The sequence below is a fragment of the Ogataea philodendri genome (genome assembly GCF_020536065.1).
Source record: "Ogataea philodendri strain CBS6075 chromosome Unknown scaffold2, whole genome shotgun sequence".
Classification (NCBI taxonomy): Eukaryota; Fungi; Ascomycota; class Pichiomycetes; order Pichiales; family Pichiaceae; genus Ogataea; species Ogataea philodendri.
In genome coordinates, this window is record NW_025764020.1 from 951,301 (window position 1) to 964,630 (window position 13,330).

The window sequence follows — 13,330 nt, forward strand, 5'->3', positions numbered from 1 at the left end:
GGGAAACAGGTCACTTTAGCCCTACTTCTGTATCACGTGAATAATTTTCAAACCTTCACTGCCAGTTTTTAAGTGCATACTTCTTGAGCAGCTCGCCCACGTTGAACTCCAGCTCGCAGTCATTGTAGAACGTGAGCTGTTGCACCAGCGAATGGTAGAGTAATCTATCGTCTCCGCACGCCTGTTGCAGTGCCCAGAGAACGTGCCTCTCGATAAAGTCATAAAACACAATATCCACCGGTTGCAGCTTGTCAACGTACTCGTACGATCGGATCACGTTAGGGACCTGAAATTTTGGCAGCGGCTTGTGGATCGTGTCGTCACCGTCGTTTCCTAGATCGTCCACGGTCGTTTGTCCGTACCGTAGTCTGTTGGCATTCATTTGCGAGTTAACTGCTCGTTGGTACGGAGAAAGTAGCTGTGACGTATCCAGTTGATTTGCAGAGTTCGCAGACATAATGTATGGTCCTCTGTTCAAGATTGGCTGGATCTGTACGGCCACATCGGCAGGAACGTTTTGCAACACCTTCCACTTATTCTTGAAAGGAGACACAATAAACTGAGAGTTCCTATTGAAGTCACCTTTGTATAGATCGTAGCGGATCGATCCGGTGTTGATGAGCACCATTCGAGAGTTGTTTTGTGATGAAACCACAGGATCCATGTTCTCGTGACATATCTTTGGCTCCAACTGCGTCAGAATGTGGTTCTCAAAAAAGCGTAGCAGGCTGTTTGGATCATTTGAATTGTAGTCTGCTCCGGCCAAAAAGTAGCTGTGTGGAGCCACGCCAAATGTCTCGCTAAGATTCAGCTCGTTGCTGATGTCCGTGAGCCTTTGAGAAACTTGTAATCCGTGCTTTGTATTGAACCCGTCAACAGTTGAGTAATTGGTGTGGTGAAGAAAAGACTGGAGGTTGAAGTCGATGTACTTTCTGTCTAGGTCGATGTTGTCCTGATCCAGCTGCGACAATGAAAGAAACCCAACAGTCTCGCAGTATCTGCCACTTTGAAGAGCAAACGACTTGTTATCAAGAATGGTAAAATCTCTAATGTGAGAGTGGCCTCCAAAATACTGAATAACGATGTTAGGGAAATATCTCCGAAGGACCTGGTGAAGAACCTCTGTCTCAAGCCAGTCGTGACTGACCGGCAAATGCCCAACCACAGCAACAAGATCAACCGGTTTATTTGAGAACTCTTCGAGCAGCTCCAAAAACTGTTTCTGTTTGACGATCTCTGCAATTGGTGTCACTCTGATCCGCTCGTTGCCTCCTGTGAAGTCAAACAAGAACGAAAGAGCGAAAACGTTGTACTTCTTGACATCTGTGGTGAAGTATCTATATGTAGAGTTTCCAAACGGAACATATTCGCCATTGTCGTTCAAATACTCCACATTTGTACTGATAAACTTCTCTCCGTATCTTGGAACAACAGTGTTGTACTCGAGCTCACTCACCTCCTTGACGTAAAGCTCGTGATTCCCCACAGTGATGACGTCAAAGTCCAGTTCCATAAACACCTCGGAGGAATAAACACCGTTAGGACTAGTCAAGTCGCTCAGGCCGTTGCCATCGTGTCTGTCACCACAATCCACCAACAACAGGTCCGAGTCCTGTTCATGACATTGCTCGCGGAACCGGTCCACAAAGCTTATGAAGTCGCCCCAATCGGCAGAATATTGTCTCTGGTTGATATGACCCAGGTACCAGCCATGGGTGTCTGTAGTTTGAAGAAAGTTGATATCGCCGATGCTTAAATCCCTCAATGTCTCGTCAAAGTGAGGGAACCGCGTTTTTGGTTGAGACCAGATCGAATACCAAAGTCCCACCACAAATACTGAAAGAGGGTAAAAATGCATCTTGCAGACTAATTTCCGGGGTTATTTAATTATCAACAGTAAATAAATACAATAACCAATTTAGTACCGTTTGTTATACAAACAGGCTCATTGCAAAATTATATCCCGCGTCACGTGTTATTAAGCCCTCTCATCTTACTCGATGTCTTCGTAACGGATCACCACACGCACTTTCCCGTTAATGCTGTACCGTTTGTTCAGTTTCTTGATTTTCTTCTGCAACCCCACAATACGGTTCCGAACAGAATAGCTGTACTTGACGTCGTCTCTAGGAAGCAGCACCGAAACCTCGTTCTTCACCTTAACCTCTGTAGTCTCATCGTCCGAAACGTTGAGGTCGCCGAGCCCGTTGACGGCATTTGTAAGGTTGGCCTCGCTGGTTCGAGTATCGGCCTTGACCTGGAAAACCAAAGATCCCGGTCTGATGTTACCACCAGGGTTGATACCACAGATAACGTGCATCATCTTCCCGCAGAACTTGGTCCAGTACATGAGTTTTTCACCGTTTTCTGGGTCGGCATCTAAAACCAGCTTCTCGAGGCTGGAATAATGCTGTTCCTCAGAAGGCGGGATATCGGCACCCCATCTCTCGCAGCACGCAATTCCGATCAACGCTCTAATCTTGTGAGAAAGCCCGTGGGAGCCGGCAATAATTCCGGTCGTAGCAATATGAAGTGCGGCTGTAGGCTGCAATTCTTTTGGATATGAACAGTGCACAAACGCAATGTTACACAGGGCAGGAACAACTCTATCAGTGACTTCCGAGGGAACAATGTTCTTGGCCGGCAAACTGGTTTGCACAAGATCCCGGTACTTGCCTGCAAGTAGCGGAGCATATGGACGAGTGGCAGTGATCAACGGATCCTCGATCTTGATCTGGTTTGGAATCATGGAGTACAAAACACCTTCTCTGACTCCTCCTTCGCTGAAATGAACGGCTTTGATTTTTGGAAGAGACTCAAAGGCCGCAGAAACAAGCAGACCCACGGCAGGAAGCTGTTGCTCACGTCTGGCAGACACTCTGAACAGTTTTCCTCCGGAAGCCACTCTTGGAACCTCTCCCTTCAGCAGCAAGTAGTTGGCCATCTTACGCACGTTGTCGTACGTTGTTGAGTATCCGTTAATGATGGTCTGGATTGGATACTCTGGGTCGTTGGCAATAAGTAAATGGCCAAGTCCACGCAGTCCTCCTCCGCAACAGAACAATCGGAAACCGCCGTTGGCCTCGGCCTCGTCAATAAGTTCCTGTGGTAGATCGATCTTCTCCAGTGCCACCTCGTACGCGCTTTTGATCTCGTTGTAGATGTACATGTGGTCTTCGAACTTTAATCTGTTTGTCAGTGCGGCAGCACCGTATGGCAGTGAGACCGGGTGCTCGCTGATCTTGACTTCTCCGCCCTTGGCGCTGATCCAACTGATTTGTGTGGATCCGCCACCAAGATCCATGAAAAGTCCGGAAATATCATGGAAAGACGATGCGACTCCAAATGCCCCGGTTGTGGCTTCCTGCTCTTTGCTCAACAAAAACACCTTCCATCCGGTCGCTTTGTAGATGATGTCTCTGAATTCTTGCGAATTGGATGCCTCACGGGTCGCCTCTGTGGCGACCACCTTGACGGCGTTCTCAGGCACACCAAAGTCCTCACATATCCATTTGAACCGCTTCATGGCCTGGATAATCTCCCTAATAGCGTCGTCGGGAATCGGTTTTTTGACGTTCGAGTTTGCGGAATCCGGCAGCTGGACGTCAAACAGCGAGATGCCCAGTCTATCCTTGAAAACACAGGGCATAATTCGAGCGTGGTGGGGGGCCTCGGAAGAAATCGAAAACCGGATTCCATTCGACCCAATATCCACAATCGCCGTGAGTGCCCGGCCAACCACTGACGCCTCGTTCTCGTCGTCCAGAAGATGAGCCTGATGCTCGTCCAAATGGTGGTTATCGCTTGCTTCTTGAAGTAACAGATTCTCCTCAAAAGACATTGACGCAATAAAAATTTTGTGGCCAAAAAGATTAGCTCAATATTTAATCAAACAATGAGTTTGGACCACCAAGATTTAGACGACCTTGTGAACTTAGCCACAGATATTGGCACGGCCCACAAACAAGCCACTGAGCATCCGGATGTGATCACCCAGCAGGAAAGCCAGGACCTCGACCAGTTCCACGAGGAAGCCAAACAGACGGCCCAGGACTTGGATCCCCAGTCGGTCGCGGCCGACGGAGCCGAGCTTCCAGACCCACCGGAAATCACTGCGGACTCGGTGTGGTCGTTCTTAGGTTCCTGCGGAATCAACCTGATCCTGCCGTTCATCAACGGTGTCATGCTTGGGTTTGGCGAGATTCTCGCCCACGAGATCGGATTTCGTTACAATTGGAGCGGAGCAAAAGTAAGTATACCACATTCAAACTCACCACTAACGTTCAGGTTGTTCCTCAACACAGAATCACGGCCAAACAAACGAAAAGCGCCCTTTTGTAATTGCGCATCACTACATCGTACCCGTCACCCCCCGCACCACCCCCAACACCACTACCCCAGATTTAGCAAGCACGAATTTATTTAATCACATGCCCTGAGGGGAAGTATATATGGGAGCACAACCCCGAGATTGTTTCGACAAAATGGCTAATCAAGTGAGCGGATCTAGACGCTATCTATGGTACACCGGCCAAGCGCTGGTCTCGCAGTATACGAAGCGTCGGAGCCTGATACTGCGTTTGGCATATGCTACCATCATCTATATGATCTTTAACGGAGGGTCTTCCGGCAAGAAACGGCCAAGATCACGTCAGGTTGAGAAAGTGCACGGAAACTTGCTGGAGCGCATCATCGGCCGATTCAAGAAATCACATCTGGTGCTCTTAATGGGCCAGCTAGACTACAAGAGCGAGAAAAGTAGATACATTTTGAAATACTTGGCAATACAGGTGGTACTTTCCGTGATCAGAGCACTGATTTCATTGAAAGTTGCCGCTTTGGATGGTTACCTGGTCTCCTCTCTGATCACTAAGAGATTCAAGTCTTTTTTTAAGTATCTGGTGTTCTGGGTACTGATTGGAGTTCCGGCTTCCTTGACTGAAGCATTTTTTGTCAAGACTCGGCAGCTGCTTTCTCAGTCTGTGAGGATGAATATGACAGACGAAGTTCTGGACTCTTACTTGCCGGACAATGGTAATAGCACGGTTTATCATCTGATTAACAAGTCCAAAAACGAGAGCGATAGAAACACGATTGACGACCCAAATCAACGCATAACAACTGTGATCGAGCAGTTTTCCGATAGTTTGAGTGCGATTCCATCTCAGATCCTTGTTCCTATTTTAGACATTGCACTTGCCGCCAACCAGCTCTCGAAGACAGGAGAACACGTTGCTGAGGGTGGAATCCTGCTTGGTCTCATCACTACCGTGTCTACCTTGGTTTTGAAAGTGTTCACCCCGAACTTCTCCAAGTTTTCCGCGCTCAGCAACTCTCTCGAGAACAAGTTCCACGCTTACCATTCGAGGATTGTGAACAACAATGAGGAAATAGCTTTGGCCAAAGGACATCGCCGCGAAATCGATCTGCTCGACATGAACTACTTTGAGCTCGAACGATTCAAGCGAATGGAGCTTCGAAGAATGGCAGTTTACGATTTTGCCGTCTCTTTTGTGTTCAAATACTGTCTAGGTGCGTTTGGACTGCTGCTCTGCTCTCTCCCAATCTTCACCACTGCTTACCAGCATAACTTTTACATCTCGGACCATGCAAGCAGCAGGATCTCGGCAGACTTTGTCACTAATAGACGGCTTTTGTTGACCGCTTCAGATGCACTCGGCAGTCTGGTGCGTGCAAAGAAAAACATCCAGAACCTATTTGGTTACAGCGAGAGTATCAGAGAGTTTGAGCAAGCATTGACAGAGATCAACAATTCTTTGGACAAGGACTCGGCAGTGGAAACAGCCACAAATGTCAGACCCCTGGTGAAAGGTCCAAACGTTTCGTACGGCGACGAGATCTCGTTCCAGAACGTGCCTTTGGTAACGCCAACCGGTACTGTCCTGGTGCAAGACTTAACGTTCACGATCAAGTCTGGAGACAATCTTTTGATCATTGGGCCTAACGGGTGCGGAAAGTCGTCGCTGTTCAGAATCTTGGGTGGACTATGGGACGTCCAAGCTCCTGGCCATTTGGTGATCCCGAGCTCTAAAGAGGACATTTTTTATCTCCCGCAAAAGAGTTACCTAACTTATGGATCTCTCCGCGAACAGATCGTGTATCCACACACCGTTGAGGAGTATAAGCAGAAGCTACAGAAGGCGAACATGGACGGGACGGTCAAGAAGGACGACTCGTATCTTATTGGGCTGCTCAAGATGGTGAAACTCGAGCATTTATTGGAGATGGCTTCGGAAAAAGACGACGAGGATGAGGACGAAATGTCGCATGCGTTGGAGACTCCTCTGGAGATCGAGAAGAGGTGGCCAGATTTGCTTTCTGTGGGAGAACAGCAGCGTCTCGCGCTAGCCAGAATGTACTACCACCAGCCACGGTTTGCCGTGCTGGACGAGTGCACCTCATCGATCTCGCCCGATTTGGAACAGGAGTGCTACCGTTTGGCAATCGAGGAGTTTGGAATCACCGTTCTTTCTGTTTGTCACCGGACATCTCTATGGAAGTTCCATTCACACATATTAAAGTTTGGCACTCCAGGCATGGTGCAAAGCGACTCAGAGTCACACGACAGCGAAGGCGAGCTCTCCAGAGCAAGTCCGTTACATGATACACCGAACACCACCACATTTACCAAGTTTGACCCGCTCAAGAGACTCGAACGACACGAAGAGCTTCTCCGCGTGGAAGCCAGATTAAAGAACAGCTCCAACATACAAAAAAGACTCCGGGCTCTTGAAAACAGGAAAAACCGTAGCAATAAATTAATGTATATCTAATATGTCCAATATATCAGAAGAATATGTACTTCTTTTCCTCTTTCTCCATCACGTGCCACCAGTCTAGGTCCTCAGACCAGCACTTCTCCATGAAGACCATGGCAACCTTTGCAGACAGCGAGCCGGTGAACGCGATCTTCTTCATTCGCTCAAGATATTGAGCTCTGATACTTTCGTCTTGGGAGTCGCACCCAGAAACAAAGATTGGCAGGAAAACACTGATCTGATTAGGAGCATCGTCAAGGAGATACGCATTTATCACCTGAATTGTCTCGTTGCACATGTCTTGAATCAATGGGGAACTCTTTGGAATCTTCAAAACCCGTCTATAGATCTGGTTGAGCCCAAGCAATGCAAACACTCTGTCGAAAGCGATGGTCGGGTCCTCGCCAGCAGTCACCTTGCGAGAAAGTTCTTGGAACCTAAGAACCTCTTGGAGTGCTCTGTCAACGACCTGGGAAGAAATGCGGCTGCCTGGTTCCAATTTCTCCCGCATGTTTGTCTCCTTGATCAATTGGATGGTCTTTTTGTAAAGAGAAAGATACTTGATATTGAAACCAAGGAAGTAGTCCACGTTGCAGCGAGACTCGTCCAGCATCAACGATTCAGAATAAGACGTTGTCTCAAACTCGTAGTCTATGTCAGCGGAAAGGTAACGGTCGTTCTTTGGAATATTTTGTTGGTTAGCAAACTCTTCATACTCCTGAGCAGACGGCTCAATAGGCGACGACAGATTGGATAAAACATCAAGATAAGCAAACCATCGTAACAGGAAAAATATCAATTTGGATTTTTTGATCTCACTGTCGATCTGACTTGCTTCCACGCGCTGGCTATCTTTCAGTAATTTGTCGAAGGGTTTTTTGTAACCTCTGAGCAGCAGAATCTGCTTTGCACCTTTCCAATGGACCTCCCAGTTGCGTTTGAAAGTGAACACCATAAATGAGCTGATCAGAAGCACGAGTGTTAACGTCAGGTCGCTGGTTGAAGTATCTTTGTTCTGTAATAGTTGAAGCAGTTCTCCCAGAGATCTACTCAACAGTTGCTCCAACGTTTCCGTTGGTTCTTCCTGGCTGGCGAGGTACGACTTATGGGCCAACCCATAAGCAATTGTCACCGATAAAAGACCGTCATTCGCAAAAGCTAACTGAGGAAGAACGCTGGTAAACGGATTGTATAGTTCTGTGTTATTTCCAAATGGCATGAATAGCTGTGTGGTGGAGGAGAAGAAGAACTGGAACGACTCGTAGTACGTCGGAACATTAAGGAGAAGATCGGGGAGAGGAAGAATCCCACGGGGAATCATCTCGATGGTCTCAGAAGCGGAACTTTCAGAGTTGGTTTGCGAGTGGACAGAAAAATTGGACAGCTCTCTCGAGGTAAGCTGATCGCTTTCATCGTCCAGATCGTCCCATTTCGACCAACGGGGCGACCGTCTGCGCTCATTTAAAAACGGAATAGCTGTAAGGTTGGATTGCGTTGCGGGCTGCGAAGCCTCGAGCTTGAGTAAATCTTCAGAGTACTCATCGGCCAAATCTGTCAGATCGAGACCCGACGGCATTGGTTCGGGGATATATGACGAGAAATCTTCCAAGATCTGCGACGGTTTAGTTGGCATATCGTACATGGAGTCCAAAACATTGCTGACAGTTTGAATGTTCTCATGGATGTTATCGGCTTGCGGGATTGGTTTCCCGACAAAACCTGGTTCCTCTAGCGAGATAGAAAACGTCTCGGGTTCTTCCGTTTTTATCTCCGGAATAGGCTTTGCGGTTTGGAATGCAATCTTCTTGAATCGTTTCTTCTGCTCCAAAGGTTTGGGCTCTTGTTCAAGTATTTTCCGCGACAAACCGGCAACCGGATTCAATTTCTCTGTCCTTGGTTTTTTATAGGGACGACCACCCCAGATAAGTTTGATAGAGTAATCACATTCACGATTGGCCTTGACACAGTTCATACACGACGGCCTTGTCTCGTCACATTTGGTCCGCGCCTTCTTACAAGAATGACAACCGTTTCGGCTTCGGGTCTTCTTTGTAGATGACATACCCCATAAATCAAGCCTTAACAAAAGGTTAGATAAAATAATTTTTGTTAGCAGTGGTAAAGACTGTCAATTTTCGCGGCGGGCAATAGGTCCTTTATTCGAAAAAAAACATTTAAAATATTCATTCCTTATGACGGGGCCTATTAAAGAGGAAAACGACCAACAAAAGTTGGCACGGACTGCTACCGGTCAAGAGGAGAGCAACCAACGTGCAATTCAACAGGCGCGGGCTGCTCAGGCCTCTGGGTCTGCTCAGGGCCAGCAACAATTCTCCCAGGCGGACTTGAACAGAATTCTCCTCGAGTACCTCAACAAGAAAGGTTACCACCAAACAGAAGCTACTCTCAGGAACGAAAGCACCAAGATCCCCGGTGCTCCAACAATTCCCGTGAGCCCATCGACAACCAGTTTTCAAAAGCCAGAAACAGTGGTGTCCACTAGATCGAACATCCATTACCAACAGCAACAGTATTTACAACAACAAAACGCTTCCAAACAGAGACAATTCGACGAAGATCCCCAGATTTTTGGCAGAGCGTACCTCATGTACCGTTCATGGTGCGAAAACTCGCTGGAGATGTACAAAGACGAGCTTGAGAAGTTTTTGTATCCGGTTTTCGTGCAAAGTTACTTGACGTTGATCCAACGCGGTGAAACAGACAGTGCACGGACTTTTTTCGAAAAGTTCCACAACGACCACCTCTTGTCCCATAGTTACGAGATTCGCTCGTTGGCTGGTATCTCGTTGCCTGACCATTTGGAGGAGAATGAGATTGCCCGGCTATTTCGCACCGAGAAGTATCACATTACTGTTTCCAAAGTGTCCATGAACCTGATTTTGAGTTTCCTTAATGAAAATGAAGCCATTGGCGGAGGAATCATTGTCAGATTCATCAACAATACAATGACCATAACAACCCAGGTGGAAGTCACAACCCAAAAAGAGAACAGCGGCGAAACGACGGAGGGAATTGCCGCCATCTTCCAGTTGTTGAACGAGGAGTCTGACAGAACCAGAAAGGACGCCGATTCTACGGACGCTTTTAACAGCAAGACTGTCAAGCTTGGAAAATTCCCTGACGACCCGGAGTTTACCAAGGAATTGGAAGCAGAGATCCAACAAAAAGACGAGGCCCAGAAAGATCAGAACCACGACAAGACCCTGATGCAGGAATACGAAGAAAACTTCAAGACTGATCCGGCCAGCGAAGACGCCCCAAGCAGAGACCTTCTTCCATTGCCCCAAAAGACAGCCTTTGACTTGAAACAGGCATTGACCAAGATTCAGGATTCGAGAGCTAAAATAAAGCTCAACGCTATCCAAGCGTCGCTGCCAAGTACCTGCATGTACACTTTCCACAACACCAACAACGACATGACCTGCGTGGAGTTCAACGACGACTCCACCATAGTGGCCGGTGGATTCCAGGACTCTTTCATCAAGCTTTGGAGTATTGATGGTTCTCCGCTCAACTCTGTTCTCAAAAACGATACCTACGACCAGACAACAGATGGATGTCGTCGGTTGGTGGGACATTCCGGTGCTGTGTATGGATTGGGATTCAGTCCAGACAACCACTACCTTTTGTCGTCGTCCGAGGACAAGACAGTGAGACTGTGGTCGATGGACACATACACTTCGCTTGTATCATATAAAGGTCACAACTCTCCTGTTTGGGACGTCAAGTTCTCTCCTCTGGGCCACTATTTTGCAACTGCTTCGCATGACCAAACAGCCAGACTGTGGTCATGTGATCACATCTACCCGTTGCGTATTTTTGCTGGCCACCTGAACGATGTGGACGTTGTTGAATTCCATCCAAACTCTACGTATCTGTTCACCGGATCGAGCGACAAGACTGTGCGGATGTGGGATATTGCCAGAGGTGAGTCTGTGCGTATATTCATTGGACATAACATGGCGGTGAACGCTCTGGCAGTGTCTCCAGACGGAAGATGGCTGGCCACTGCTGGCGAGGACTCCGTGATCAACATGTTTGACATCTCGTCGGGACGAAAACTCAAATCTATGCGTGGACACGGTAGATGTTCTATCTACTCTTTGGCTTTCAGCAAAGACGGCTCTGTTCTTGTGAGTGCTGGATCCGACAACTCTGTTCGTGTTTGGGACGTTAAGAAGGGCACCATGGAGAGTAACAACCCACAGCCAGAGAAGTTCACGCTGGAATCTGTTGCTGCTGCCAAAAACGGCGACACGTCCACCAACGCAGAGACGCAAGACCAGAGATATCAAAGACGTCAGGAGGAGATGCGCAAACGCAAGGAGTTTACTGCTACACAGGACCACATGGCGGTGTATTTCACCAAAAAGACGCCGGTGTACAAGGTTCATTTTACACGGAGAAACCTGTGTTTGGCAGCAGGTGTTTTCAATGGCTAATGTACAATTAAAATGTAAAAATAAAGCGATCAAGTTTTTATGCTTAAATGGACTTGAAGATTGGTTTAGCTGGGTCCCAGGGTCCTTGGAGCTCGTCCTTGTACTTCTGTAGCACGATGAAGTACCAAGGGCCTACCACCACGATCAGGAAATGTATACTGATCCATGTCAGAAACCAGCCTAGCCCGAATATCTTAAATATGGCGTAGTCCACAGCGGTGGTGATGGCGAACACTTGGAACCAATGGAACGCCCAGAACTGACAGTGGCGCGTGAAGTTGTTGAACACAGGTAACAGGCCAGACACCTCGATTGAGAACACAATGAAGCAGAATGCACTTAGGTTCGAGTTCAATCTGGAGGCCAGCACAATGGCGTTCGATAGCGAGATGTTCTTGGAGAGATTGGAGTTGGGGATTTGCAGGTCTGGGTTGGAGTCTGTATGCTGCCTATTGGCGTTCGAGAAATCGATGGCATAGTCGTTGAAGAGAACATTAAGGAGACAGAGCCATGTGGAAAGAGCCCAAATGGAGTCCGACGCGGTGGAATTGGTAAGCGACTTCAGAACGGGCGAGAACGTCAGCAATGTGAGGAGGATCAAAATGGCCGACTTGAGGGTGTCGAACAGGTCTGGCGGGTTGGGTTCGACCAGCAACTTTTCAAGGTCCAGAGTCCCGTCTCTGGTGGTGATTGCGTCGATCGACTGCTGGAACGGAGAACTGGATCTGGAGGTTGGCCGCGACCGCGAGATGTTGAACCGGGGGATTCTGGACGGTCTAATAAGCTGCTCGATCTTGAGTTTTTGAAGATTGATGAGTTCTCTGTTTCTTCTGATTTTAAGTGTAATGACATATATTATGAAGCCCAGCGCTGTAAGCATAGAGCTGACCAAGGTCGGCACTATTGGGTTCCAATTGAGCTTGTAGATCCCGTAAAACACAAGAATCACCGACATGATCACCGACAAGTGCAACACGATCAGTGTGAAGTCGGAAAACAGCTTCCAATAGGAGTAGTTCACCACGGTGGAGTTGCGCTTAAGCTGCGACAGAAACGACGAGTCCGTGTAGTTATCCTCATAATCCTGTTTGTACCACAACAGTTTTTTCCACGGCTGTTTCTTGTTCTTTTTCGGTTTGTCTGGAACCTGCGACAAAGAAGTCGGCAGGGGTATTACTGGTTCAGTGTCCATGTGAATTTATTTGACGTGGGAAAAAAATTAAATATTGATAATTAATGTCTGGGCTTAGAAGAAACAAGCCCAATTTGAATGCTCTAGAGCGGCGAAATAGCTCGAACCCGTCGCTAATTCACAAAGTGCCGAGCTATGACAGCGACGATTCGGGGGCGGATTTGAACGCCGTGCCGACAAACGTGTCACTGGAGTCGAAGCTGGTGTCTATGTCGCGACAGGAGGAAGGCGCATTGTTCAACAAGCTGGACTACGATACGGAGAGCGTGATCAGTGGACCTAAACCAACGACGTCCACAAGCATCGATTATCTTCCGAGCCGGTCGAACTACGAGGATCGATCTGCTACACAGGAATTTTTGTTTACGGAAAAACAGCGACCCAGCGATAAGATCGCCTCGACGGGCCAGATGGTGGACGGACACGACGCGATTTACGAGGAGCTGCGCACGAAGGGTCCGAACCGGAAAACCAGGTTCTTCAACATGCGCTATTTGGAAAACCTGCATCAACTGAAGACGTCGCAGCTGGACCTGCTGGCACGGCTGGCCAAAGATAACGAGTTTTCGTTTGCAGAGTTCCACCGGATCTGGGAGGATCACCAGCATCAGGATTTCGATATCAACACGAGCGACTTCTTCAACCAGATGGAAGACAAGAACGCAGCCGCAGAAGAGCAAATTGATGAGCTCAAGCAGCGCATCCTGACCATGGACGCATTTACCAAGGAGCTCTGGGAGCAAACAAGAACTAAATAGCATATTAACATTAGATACACAGCCAGTAATTATCCGATATCGGAATGCGGAGAACAGTTATCCAGATATATCGCAGCAAGCAAAAGCAGGTGGCGAATGAATTCGTGGCGGTGTCCGACGGAGGAAATATAAAAATGT

The 13,330-nt window shown here is 47.9% G+C and overlaps 13 protein-coding genes across 13 annotated transcripts; 5 read left to right on the forward strand and 8 right to left on the reverse strand.

Annotated features, from left to right (window-relative positions):
• Positions 1 to 55: 55 nt before the first annotated feature.
• On the reverse strand, positions 56 to 1,858 carry OGAPHI_004351 (uncharacterized protein; the record flags this gene model as incomplete). The annotated part of the gene is made up of 1 exon (XM_046205420.1): positions 56 to 1,858. The coding sequence occupies one exon, from the start codon at positions 1,856 to 1,858 to the stop codon at positions 56 to 58; it is 1,803 nt and encodes a 600-aa protein (XP_046061366.1).
• Positions 1,859 to 1,993: 135 nt separating this feature from the next.
• On the reverse strand, positions 1,994 to 3,841 carry OGAPHI_004352 (uncharacterized protein; the record flags this gene model as incomplete). The annotated part of the gene is made up of 1 exon (XM_046205421.1): positions 1,994 to 3,841. One exon carries the CDS (start codon positions 3,839 to 3,841, stop codon positions 1,994 to 1,996), a length of 1,848 nt encoding a protein of 615 aa, XP_046061367.1.
• Positions 3,411 to 3,773, forward strand: OGAPHI_004353 (uncharacterized protein; the record flags this gene model as incomplete). Its single annotated transcript, XM_046205422.1, has 1 exon — positions 3,411 to 3,773. The coding sequence occupies one exon, from the start codon at positions 3,411 to 3,413 to the stop codon at positions 3,771 to 3,773; it is 363 nt and encodes a 120-aa protein (XP_046061368.1).
• A 47-nt stretch (positions 3,842 to 3,888) lies between the features above and the next one.
• OGAPHI_004354 (uncharacterized protein) lies at positions 3,889 to 4,185 on the reverse strand (the record flags this gene model as incomplete). The annotated part of the gene is made up of 1 exon (XM_046205423.1): positions 3,889 to 4,185. The coding sequence occupies one exon, from the start codon at positions 4,183 to 4,185 to the stop codon at positions 3,889 to 3,891; it is 297 nt and encodes a 98-aa protein (XP_046061369.1).
• On the forward strand, positions 3,896 to 7,536 carry OGAPHI_004355 (uncharacterized protein; the record flags this gene model as incomplete). The annotated part of the gene is made up of 3 exons (XM_046205424.1): positions 3,896 to 4,249; positions 4,737 to 6,784; positions 6,870 to 7,536. 3 exons carry the CDS (start codon positions 3,896 to 3,898, stop codon positions 7,534 to 7,536), a joined length of 3,069 nt encoding a protein of 1,022 aa, XP_046061370.1.
• On the reverse strand, positions 5,723 to 6,061 carry OGAPHI_004356 (uncharacterized protein; the record flags this gene model as incomplete). Its single annotated transcript, XM_046205425.1, has 1 exon — positions 5,723 to 6,061. The coding sequence occupies one exon, from the start codon at positions 6,059 to 6,061 to the stop codon at positions 5,723 to 5,725; it is 339 nt and encodes a 112-aa protein (XP_046061371.1).
• On the reverse strand, positions 6,808 to 8,751 carry OGAPHI_004357 (uncharacterized protein; the record flags this gene model as incomplete). Its single annotated transcript, XM_046205426.1, has 1 exon — positions 6,808 to 8,751. One exon carries the CDS (start codon positions 8,749 to 8,751, stop codon positions 6,808 to 6,810), a length of 1,944 nt encoding a protein of 647 aa, XP_046061372.1.
• A 220-nt stretch (positions 8,752 to 8,971) lies between these two features.
• Positions 8,972 to 11,242, forward strand: OGAPHI_004358 (uncharacterized protein; the record flags this gene model as incomplete). Its single annotated transcript, XM_046205428.1, has 1 exon — positions 8,972 to 11,242. One exon carries the CDS (start codon positions 8,972 to 8,974, stop codon positions 11,240 to 11,242), a length of 2,271 nt encoding a protein of 756 aa, XP_046061373.1.
• Positions 9,623 to 10,378, reverse strand: OGAPHI_004359 (uncharacterized protein; the record flags this gene model as incomplete). The annotated part of the gene is made up of 1 exon (XM_046205429.1): positions 9,623 to 10,378. The coding sequence occupies one exon, from the start codon at positions 10,376 to 10,378 to the stop codon at positions 9,623 to 9,625; it is 756 nt and encodes a 251-aa protein (XP_046061374.1).
• On the reverse strand, positions 10,589 to 11,194 carry OGAPHI_004360 (uncharacterized protein; the record flags this gene model as incomplete). The annotated part of the gene is made up of 1 exon (XM_046205430.1): positions 10,589 to 11,194. The coding sequence occupies one exon, from the start codon at positions 11,192 to 11,194 to the stop codon at positions 10,589 to 10,591; it is 606 nt and encodes a 201-aa protein (XP_046061375.1).
• Positions 11,243 to 11,285: 43 nt separating the features above from the next.
• Positions 11,286 to 12,434, reverse strand: OGAPHI_004361 (uncharacterized protein; the record flags this gene model as incomplete). The annotated part of the gene is made up of 1 exon (XM_046205431.1): positions 11,286 to 12,434. The coding sequence occupies one exon, from the start codon at positions 12,432 to 12,434 to the stop codon at positions 11,286 to 11,288; it is 1,149 nt and encodes a 382-aa protein (XP_046061376.1).
• OGAPHI_004362 (uncharacterized protein) lies at positions 11,566 to 12,048 on the forward strand (the record flags this gene model as incomplete). Its single annotated transcript, XM_046205432.1, has 2 exons — positions 11,566 to 11,682; positions 11,749 to 12,048. 2 exons carry the CDS (start codon positions 11,566 to 11,568, stop codon positions 12,046 to 12,048), a joined length of 417 nt encoding a protein of 138 aa, XP_046061377.1.
• A 44-nt stretch (positions 12,435 to 12,478) lies between the features above and the next one.
• OGAPHI_004363 (uncharacterized protein) lies at positions 12,479 to 13,192 on the forward strand (the record flags this gene model as incomplete). Its single annotated transcript, XM_046205433.1, has 1 exon — positions 12,479 to 13,192. The coding sequence occupies one exon, from the start codon at positions 12,479 to 12,481 to the stop codon at positions 13,190 to 13,192; it is 714 nt and encodes a 237-aa protein (XP_046061378.1).
• Between the last annotated feature and the right edge of the window lie 138 nt (positions 13,193 to 13,330).